The 10,630-nt window shown below is 40.9% G+C and overlaps 1 protein-coding gene and 1 long non-coding RNA gene across 2 annotated transcripts; both read right to left on the bottom strand.

Annotated features, from left to right (window-relative positions):
- Window positions 1-2,557: 2,557 nt before the first annotated feature.
- Window positions 2,558-3,303, bottom strand: LOC119882117. Its single transcript, XR_005440462.1, has 2 exons — window positions 3,266-3,303; window positions 2,558-2,990 (listed from the first exon to the last, which is right to left on the bottom strand). It is a non-coding gene; the product is annotated as an uncharacterized LOC119882117 (long non-coding RNA).
- A 4-nt stretch (window positions 3,304-3,307) lies between these two features.
- On the bottom strand, window positions 3,308-8,841 carry LOC119882116 (H/ACA ribonucleoprotein complex non-core subunit NAF1-like). The gene is given in 12 exon segments (XM_038692132.1): window positions 3,308-3,408; window positions 3,411-3,471; window positions 3,473-3,701; window positions 3,888-3,975; window positions 4,281-4,332; window positions 5,959-6,119; window positions 6,232-6,314; window positions 6,475-6,542; window positions 6,544-6,566; window positions 7,543-7,687; window positions 7,853-8,100; window positions 8,736-8,841. Coding segments are annotated over 11 exon segments (1,254 nt in total). The 5' UTR covers window positions 8,736-8,841; the 3' UTR covers window positions 3,308-3,312.
- Between the last annotated feature and the right edge of the window lie 1,789 nt (window positions 8,842-10,630).

Raw genomic sequence — 10,630 nt, 5'->3', positions numbered from 1 at the left:
TCCATCTGTGTCCACGAGTGTGTTCAGTCTGTGTGTGAATGTGTGTGAGGTGAACACATAAAGTTTTTTATTTTGTTCTTAAAGTTGATGTGTTAGAAGCAGGAGCATAAAGCTGATAATAAAACTTTTGCAATGTTGCTGGGGAATGTTGCTGGTAGCAAGTCTGACTATGTTTTGAACGGATAGTGGCGGGGAGGCGGCGTTGGGGAGGCGGCGGTGGGATTACAGTAATAATCTTTACTCATTACCATTCAAGGAAACATTGCCCAACAACATAGCTCTAAAGTTGCTCGTGTATCATCAGCATATGGATTTGAGCAACAGCGGCCAAATTGTAATGGCTAGACAGCTGGGTCAGAGCATCTTTTCAAAACTGCAGCACTTGTGGTTGTTCCCAGTCTGCAGTGGTCAGTACTTATCAAAAGTGGTCATGCCAAGGCTCATTGTGTGATACTCACCTACTTCTAAGTTTATATCAGACTCACAACAATGAAATACAACATGAATGAACAGAAGAAAAATCTAAATCAAGTCAGTATTTGGTGTGACCTCCCTTTGCCAGCATCAGTTCTTCTAGGTAGAAATGGACATAGTTTTTGAAGGAACTCGGCAGGTAGTTTGGCCCAAACATCTTGGAGACTGAGATCTGAGGAGGCCATGCCATCACTTCCAGGGCTCCTTGTTTTACACTGAAGATAGTTCTGAATGACTTTCGCTGTATGTTTGGGGTCGTTGTCATGCTGCAGAACAAATTTAGGGCCAATCAGATGCCTCCCTGATGGTATTGCATGATGAATAAGTATCTCTCTGAGCATTTCAGCATCGAGGAAACCATTAATTCTGACCAAATCCCCAACTCCCTATGCAGAAATGGAGCCCCAAACTTCACCATGCCTCACTGTTGCCTGCAGACACTCATTCTTGTACCGCTCTCCAGCAAACAACCTGCGTGCAGTTGCATCCAAATATTAAAAATTCTGTCATTTTTCTGCACCCCAGTTCCTGTGTTTCTGTGCGTAGTTGATCTGTGATTTCCAAGTCAGAGGTATGGCCTGCGTCTACGGTCCTCAAAGTTGCCCATTTCTTTGTGCTTCTTCAAAAGAACTTGGACATCTGGAAAAGTCAGTCTTGCCATGGTGTATGACACACCTTGTTAGCTGAGTTTGGCTGTTCCTCACCCTGTTGTATTCTTACTACACAGCCGTTTCAGTTAGTGATTGTGTTTCACCCTATATACTGAATTTATGATCATTAGCACATCTGTTATAATTGTTTAATCACACCTGATGATTTGCCGACAAAATCCCTGACTTGAATGTAGAGTACCTGTATCAAGTGTACCTTGAATAATAGATGCTCTTTTGAAGGCAAAGTGTGTTCCCACCAAATATTGATTTTAGATTTTCTGTTAACTCACATTGTATTAATTGATAAATTTAATCCATTAACATGTCACTTTGTTAAGGCGTGCTGAACGATCATTGCTCTAAAATTAAACATGTTTATCATTGTTACAGTCAAATTTAAGAATCCAGGACTGGTGGTTTTATGATTTATGTTACACAGACTTTTCTAGATGAAATTACATTTTATGTTTAGGGCTGACTATATTAAACTAAAATCAGTCAAATTTCATTTTCTTTTATGCTTGCAAAATTCAAAGTCAAATGACGCCAAGCATCAACCTGGAATTTACCAAATAAATCTGTTTTAAAATGTGAATGATGTTCTGATAAGCAAATCAAATAATGTAATTTTAGGTTTCCTGACTGGTAATCAGTCCTAGCCTCTTGTTTCTGCATTTAGATTGAAGATGGAGATGTATCGTCTCAGGTGAGACAGGATTAAAAAAAAGCAAATCAAGTAAAATATTCACTCATTTAATCAACGATTTGTCTTGTGCCAGATTCCAGTCACACCTGTAGAGTGTAGAAATTTCCCGTTGTGGAAAAGAGTGAACACACAACAGCGGCTTTACATAACCAGTGTAACGTTGTTCTACAACAAAAACATTTATTCTCCAGTGACGCAGATTCAAATGGCGTTGACATTTACAAAGCATTCAGGTACAAATACACTATCATGAGTGACAATGACTTGTCAGAGCTCATTTCTAGCCAGTAAAAAAACAAAAAACAACAAGTATTTGTGTGGGAATCAGCCTTCAGTCCAAGAATCCCATCACTTTTACACCAATTCATTATTTTAAACAAATGCCAGAGCACATGAAGTCTTTAAAGGTCTACAACATGTAGGTGTATCTGAATCTTGACTGAACAGATCCATTATTATGGAAAACATAAGTTTTCCATAATCTTTTTTTTCAAACCTTAAAATCATCATATTGCTCTTCCATTCTTTGCAGACATAACTGTATGAAGGCAACAGGAACTTAGAGGTAAGACAGGACCAGAACACACTGGGATACATTTGAAGGAATGAAGCCTGAGTGTAGAACTCTGAATATAGTAGTATGTTTTCCATATAACTATTTTGTGTATAGACAATAAGTCTACACAAAATATTGTTATAAATACAAAAATAAAATTCAGTGCCAACTATTGACATTTTATTTCTCACATAATCAATAATAAGCCAAATGTCCGTTGTGTATATACGAGTCTCTCACATATATTTGGCCAGAAGAACTAAGTCCACTGTGATGCACAACAAGTGGATTTAATTAGATTTACTCTCATACTGTGCTTAGAATGCACACAATTCTGCCATCAAGTGGAGTTTTACCAAAAACATAAAAAGGTAAAACAATTCATCACGCTTTCCATAAATATCCTGTCGGTCAACTTAGCTGTCAAATGACGACACCAAACCGAAATGAGAAAAGCAAAACCAGCGTGACTGGCTTGCATTACGTTGTGCCGTTGAGTGCCTCTTGGGTCTTGAGCGGTTCAAGGTTCACTTCACAACGAATGGCAGCCCGTTACTTCTCCGGTGTTTCAGTCCATGTGTGTGGCATTTGACAGCTGTGTCTAAAAAACAGTCACATTTACTTAAAATATGACAAATATCAATACCATTTTCATCACCTGAAGATTTATCAAATGCATGTAGCTGTAGGAAAACAAATATATTTAAAAATAAAGGAGACTGCAGTATGTGGTTAGTCACAGCACATCACGTGGCTCCATCACGACCAATGATGGTTTATCCTAATAATTGATTGATTGATAAATGTATACACATGATTGATGACAGTCTACAAACAGATGATATATTCTTCTAACAAAACCAAACATCGACTCACCAGCAGGAACTCTCTGGTGAGTGTACATGTGCAGGGGTGCGGGGGCATCACTGAGGTGGAGGAGGAGGTGGAGGAGGAGGTGGTGGGGGAGGAGGGAGGTCAGAGAAGGGGATAGAGTTTGGTGGCCAGAAGGAAAGAGAAGAGAAGACGGGTTAAAGAAAGAAGGTGGAGGAGGCGGGTAGAGCGGAAAGTTGGGTGGGGGAAAAGGTTGAAGTGCTGGGGTAAGGGCACGGGGGGAGGTACATGGGAGGGACATAGGTGTGTCTAGGTGGTGGGGGTGCGTGTCTGGGTGGAGTGTGTGTGTGTCTGAACATTGGGGGTTTATTCCTCGGGCTCTGGTGCCTGAATGGAGCCCCTGCTTGTCTTGGTGGGAAATTCCTGACGTCACGCTCCTGCTGCGGCGGCAAGGTGTTCTGGGTAATGTGGGCGGGATTATCTGGAGGGGAAAAACAGATGAAGGAAAGTAGGAATAAAAGGTAAGACATGTCTGTCATATTCTACTAGAACGTTCATGACATCCAAATTTAGACTTCTGTCAGATGGTAACGACTTCAACAAACATCCAAACACGTCAAGGATTCTTTTCATTCAGAATATATTTCCTGTTCGCGTGTGCACATACCTGTGCCGTTATTGTCCCTCTTCTTTTTGGAGTTTTTCACTTTCCTCTTAGCTTGCTGCTCTTTCTCGTCATCACTATAATCTAAAGCCTGGGATTGGACAGAGAGAATGAGTGCGGCTCCCTCATAACAATAAAGAAATCACACCAGTCTTTTTGAGCACAGTGGAAACTGTTGGAAAAGTTTACAAAATGAGTTGAGTGCTAAATATTTTCAGCTACAACCATCACTTACTTCACATTTACTTGTTTTTATCTTTAGCTGAGATATAAAACACGCAGAAAGCAGTTTGTATAAACACGAACCATAACATGAACTACTGAAAGGGTTACCAGGAGGCACCAACTTTAAACACCACTGTATAATGAAATAAACATTTCTGTGTATGTGCTCACCTCCACTGGTGGTTCTTGGTCGTTCTTCCAGGATGCATCAGATCCCTTTAAACTGAAGGACAAGGACAATTATCACTGTACTGTTCTCATTATATAGCAACACAATTTAACAGCAAGCCAATATATGCACAAGAGACAGGAATCATCTTAGCTTCATAAGATGATGTTGTACATGCATTCATCAATCAAAAGTAAAAATCTATTTTAGCTTCCATCTTCTAACACCGGGAAAGCACACATCTCTTCAATTACAGCATCTTACGAGCTTTGCAGGAAGCATCCTTCTCACAAATTCTCACCAAATTCATTAATTTTTTAAGGTTACATCACGCAGAAACTTGCTGAACAGACGATGCTTTCACAAGCTTAGAGGAAAGGATGGCAGCAGATAAGCTCCTTGGTCTGCTTGAGCACAAATGGCTGCTTCTGGGTCGTATGACAACTCCAGTCACTGTACAGACAGGTTGTTCAAACAAAACCACCACTATGCTAAAAGAACTCAAACGTCTTGGGCACGGCATTCACTGTGACATACTAGTTAGGTTTGGTGAATATGACTACTGCTTAACAAATAAAATAAATAATAGTGACAGAGCAGTGACAGACCAATTAATCGGCCGTAGACTTGCAATTGCAACATCTGGTGAAACAATCGCCCGATAAACACAAACATTCACCTGCAGGCAGCCGTGCCAGTGTGGCTGCTGTGGAAGGATGTTATCGGTCTATTTGATCTATCATTTCACCAGTACGCTGACGCAGCTGATTAAGTGGACAATGTTTGAGATCAACAGATTTTCTCTGCCTAATGAGTCATGCCATAAATCTGACAGGCAACCAGTTAACGGATATATTCCCATCATACTGAGATGACCCAGAGGAAGGTTGTTATTAAAGTAACCAACAGTTTAATGTTTGCTAATGACTCCTAATTTTAACCTACTTTAGTTACTTGGTGTTTGGTAATGAAGAGCCTACTCTGCGTCATCTGAGCTACAACCAACACGAGTGGTGGACGGGTTGACAACCTGCTGTTTAATGGTGTTGCAGCACAACGTTGTTAATGAAAATAAGACTTCCATGCCGTTGTAACGTTGTACAACTTCTCTGAAATGCTTTATTGTTTTTTCTAGCACAACCGATGAAAACGTAAACAGGCTGAAAGTAACGTGCTAACGTTGACTGTGAGAGCCGCTCCTCAGGTCAAATAGTTAGCTAGGACATTACGTAAATTAGTAAATGGTTTAGTCTTGGCCACCAAATCAGGAAATGTGAACAATTGTAGCAATTTATGCTAAAAAATATAAAAAGCTGGTGAGCTACACATTTCTCACCTTGACCTTCTTTGGTCTGGATCAGTTTTCTGTCCTGATCTCAACCCGTCTGGGCAAATTACTGAGTAGGCACCAATCAGACGCAGCATTTGAATGAAGTCATCACTTAAAAACTTCTCACAAATTATTTTACCGTATTTTTAAAACTACAAAATACAAAAACACTTTAGTATTTATACAAAATATGAAGCCATTTTCATCAACCCCATCAAAAATAACAAAATCCTATGTTGTATTTGAAATACGTGTAGCACAAATACTGCCACTGCCTGGCTACCACTAACCAATCAGTATATTTGTCTAACTTTACTGTGCTCTATATAAACTTGTGTGTATGTACTTACAGTTTGAGTTGTTGCGTGAGAATGTATCCTGTGTACTCTTTAATGGCTGGTGCATAATAAACTGTCACTCCCTCTGTCAGCCCCTTGCTGCTTATCTGGTCCACAGAGTTAAAACGCAAAATATAGAGCGGACTGGACACTGGACCAAACACCTCAAACACCTGAAACACAACCAACAGATCATTCATTATCACGTGGAAAGAAGCACGACTCAAAACAGATCACATAAAACACTTTTCACGCACTAAACAAGAGTAGACAGAGGAGGCCCACCTTGCCCAGAGCCAGCCTATCAGATCTAAAGATGATGCTGTCATCATTCAGAGGGGGCGTGTCTTTCAGAGACTGGATGATGACTGCAGACAGACAGAGAGAGTGGTTAAAGACATAGCCGACAAAACACACATTAAAAGCCTCCACTTATTGTATTCTCTAACTGAGAAGAGCTGCCTTTTCCAGTTCTTTAGAAGTCACATAGTAAAAGTTTGAGTTTAACTCGAGTGTGTGTATATTTACCAAGTTGCTGTATAATACTGGAGACTGTTCCTACAGGCTGCAGTTCTGCATCTTCTGGTAAGGACACACACCTCCTCCACCGCTGGCAGCTCCTACACACAAACATCATGACAGGTTACATTTGGTCGTAGGGTTTACAACAGACGACAGAAAAAGTGCGCGAAAAGATGTCCAGTAAGATGCCCCTGCATCCTGCGGCAGTGCGTGGCAATTGTTCAGACCATAACCACGAAGACTGAACATGCGTCTGCTTTTAGCTGAAGGCGTTCCCAGTGTTTCCCAGAAAGCAAGTCACTGGGACTCCCAACAAACAATGATGCAATGACCCAAGCAAGAGCAGGTGTCGTCTTTATGGAGACAATTCTTATACAAAATGAGTCCTTTTTAAATTACCTGCATGAGCTGGTTTGGGTTTACTTTTACCTACTATATAGCTTCATCCATTATAAATCCTCAATACCTTCTTCATATATACTGAGTGTGTCCAGAGTGCGACCGCCCAAGGTTCAAGGTAAATGTATTTGTCATTTAATACAGTGGGGAGAACAAGTATTTGCAGGTTTTCCTACTTACAAAGCATGTAGAGGTCTGTCATTTTTATCATAGGTACACTTACACAGACGGAATCTAAAGCAAAAATTCAATCCATAGTTTTCAGTCACGTGACATGCGCGTTGACCTGGAAGGCAAAACAACAGACCAAGATAGCGGCTCACACAGCGACTCCCTTGTAGAGACGCCGCAAAAGCAGTTAGATTTTATTTGGATCACCTCTCAACTCAAGAAAAAGATACAGGTGTTGGGCACTTGCGATCCAAATACAGCACCCGCTGCCGTATTTCCGCCGTTAAAGCCCGCCAGGTCCCTGCCAGCGCTCGACTGTGGTAATGTTTACGTTTACCTTGTAGGGAATCCCTCACCTAACACAACTCAGGCTTGTCTCCTCGTCAATTAGTTTATCCATCCAGCATTTTGGCAACGCAAAAGTAACAAACTCAAATTAACAGTCTATCACTTGCGTCTTTTTCCCCTCCATGTGGCTTTTCACGCACACACTCGCAGACTGACCTCGAGCAGAATTTCATCTCTGGTTTTGATGGGCGCTGGTTGGCTGAAACCCTCGTCGTCGTCATCATCCCCGAACACGAGGGCAGAGGGAGAAGAGGAGGATGAGGAAGAAGAGGAAGAGGAGGAGGAAGAGGAAGAACTGTCACTGAGGACAGGAGAGGAAGAGCATCAGAGTCAGTCACTTGTTCCCATCCGCACAGTGCTTCCTGCTTTTAGAGCTTTTATTGGTGTAAGACATCAGTAACCAGCCTGTTTGGGCACCATTAACATGCTATTTGTCAAATCGCTGTGTGTTGCGTGTAGAAAATACCTGTCTGAATCCTCTGAATCGTCGTCGTCACAGTCCTCTTTCTTACACACAACGTCTAAAGGAAGCGCTGCGGCTGCTGTAAGAACATCTCCCGTTCCCTCTGCCTGCGTTGGTGTATTTGATGCTGCGTCTGCCTCGTCAGAGGTGACGATGAGATTTTCTAGTTGTGTTGACACGGTGACCTCCATCTCCTCCTCTTTGGGCACTTGTAACGTCTGTCCATCCTCCTCTGATAGTTTGTCGTCCATCTGAAATGTGCACATGTTTTAAATCATGAAGGCAGGCTGTCAGATAACACATGACACCAAAACATTTGATTGGTTCACGCTGCTTGATGTGGCCCCTAATCCACTGCGCTGTTGTAGCAAGAAATAACAAGACATCATGCACTACTGTGGTTTAATTAATGCTATATTAAAATGTACAGAACCTTATGTTAAATATCGTTAACCAAAGATAACAAACAACTAAATCATGGAAATATCTACAAGTTAAAGGGAGGCGATCTTTACTGATCCATTTAATGAATTAATGCACCGTCAAACCCTAAAAATACGTGAACGTTTCCTCACTTACTGTCAATAAAGTGTGAAATAACTTACTTTACTGAATGTGACATGAAAAGTAACGTTAGCTTGTTTTCTCTGATTCCTTGCAAAACTAACGTATGTCAGAAAAAAAGCAGACAGGTAAGTAAAATAACAGCACGGGACAAAGTAAAATAAAAGAAATGATAAATTGTGCTAACTAAGTTAGCTAACGAGCTAACCAGAGCTGACAGCGGGCACGAGGCAAGTTCAACAGCCGCGAGCCCAGAAACCCGAACACCCGGTTCCGTAAACACACCTGGGCCCGGTAAAGATTACTTTCATAAAATGAATACCTGTTTGTGATGCTGCTGGACCCGCACTGCGATCTAGGCTTAGCTCCTGAAACTCCGGACCCGGTGTGAGCTGAACCGACTTGAACCAAACTACTTCCGCTGTCAACCTTCAAAATAAGAGGTAATATATAAGTAAGAGATGTATAATGTGTAAGATTCCGGCAGTGTAGACGCTCATGAGCGTATTTTAATAAATGGTTTGTTTCTGTGTCTATATATAAATGCTTTGTTCAGCTTGTTGTCCGGTGAGAACAATGTAAAACTACTGTCAAATTTCCTTTATGTGCACTCACACACATTTATTTTTTAACATGCCAAGGGACATTTGTGTAAAATGTTTTATTTTGTCCTAATTTCCACTATCCTACATTAATAAATGCATTAGTCATTAGTCATTTGACCAAAGGACAAAATATGCTTATGTGATGTCATGTCAGACTGTAAATGACTAAGTTAGTAAAAAATAAACTATATAATTAATTTCTGTTAAACCATTGCATTAAGTGCTTTGTTTTGGTCTAAAGTAGCTAACTTGAGATGTTTTTATGGTCGTATGCGTAACAATTTTACCTTTGTGAACTTTTCTTACCATCCCAAAGCATGCGTGCATTTTATTTGGAAGGCACAACTCTTGTATTCCGGTGACAATCGTTTCTCTGCGCTTGACGCAGCTAAAACTTCCCATGAGGTCAGCTACACCAACACGTGGGGTTGTGTTTTTCCGGATGTGCGCAAGGCTGTTGCGCAGGTTAAAGCACCTGCAGAGGAGAGGAGGAGCAGGAAACGTTTGTAAAAAATCATCATACCTGTGGTTTTTTTTCATTTACACTTGGTACACTCCACATATGTGTCTCTGTTGGTCAGATCACAAATCTGAACACAAATCCATCTTGTGTTTCTCTCAGCTACCTGTAAATCAGGATCTGACCTTTTCCAGTCCAGAAGGAGGTGGTAATGCACCTGAAGCAGTTTGATAACCCTAACAGTGTAATAGAGTTACATGCAACCTAAAAGTTATATTTGCATGATAAGCAACATAAAATTACTGGAATTATTCTCCCCTCCTTAGTGTGAATTTTATTCTAATGCGCAGCCCCCCTCCTCACTCCGCCAAGCTCCATATGTTCAGCTCGGCTTCAGACGTTTTGCAAACACAATGTCTGAGAAACAACCAGCAGCAATGAAAGAACTAGCCATCCCTCCTTTGCCAACAACAGCACGTGTGTCCTGGCTCCACACAGAGCTTCGGGCTCAGCATGTTCGATGCCATGGCGCCTGTATCAACGAGTGGAGGCATGATGATGAACAGAGGGGAATAACTTTTGAGGTGGGGCAGTGGTGTAGTAGCCTCTCATCCTGCCGTTAGACGCCCTGAGCCGCGAAGCATCAAATGGAAACAGGTAGGTTTATTATTACTGATGATTACTGGATTAATGTAATTCATCGGGAATCCCAGGTCTTGTTGGGTTTGGCGTTGTTTTGTGAAATATTATTTCTATCTTATACTGCAGCACTTTTGCATGCATTGGAAATTATTATAATGGACACATTCAAACATTTCAAATGTAAATAGTGTATCAGCTTATACTGTAAGTACTGTATGTGACCAATAGGTGGCAGCACACTTCCGTTTAATTAATCTAGGCTAAAATATCAAGGAATCTGGGTCAATGTGGAGGGAGAAAGGTTTGAATCTTTTCATAAAATATTGTGATATTTGTAATGACATTAACAATTTTGGTGTTTGGTAATTCTGTGATAAAATGATTGCATTTTAGTGATTACATTTTACATCATTTTCCCAGGACGCATGATTAGTCTTCCTCAGTCATCACACATTGCCAATAGTGATACCCTTTTCCATACAAACTGTAAAAATCATAAATCATTCTACA

This window comes from Micropterus salmoides, unplaced genomic scaffold (genome assembly GCF_014851395.1).
Source record: "Micropterus salmoides isolate LMB-PRFRI ecotype aquatic unplaced genomic scaffold, ASM1485139v1 Ms_hic_scaffold_292, whole genome shotgun sequence".
NCBI lineage: Eukaryota > Metazoa > Chordata > Actinopteri > Centrarchiformes > Centrarchidae > Micropterus > Micropterus salmoides.
Note: the sequence above shows the minus strand (reverse complement) of the source record. Positions and strands in the feature narration are given on the sequence as shown.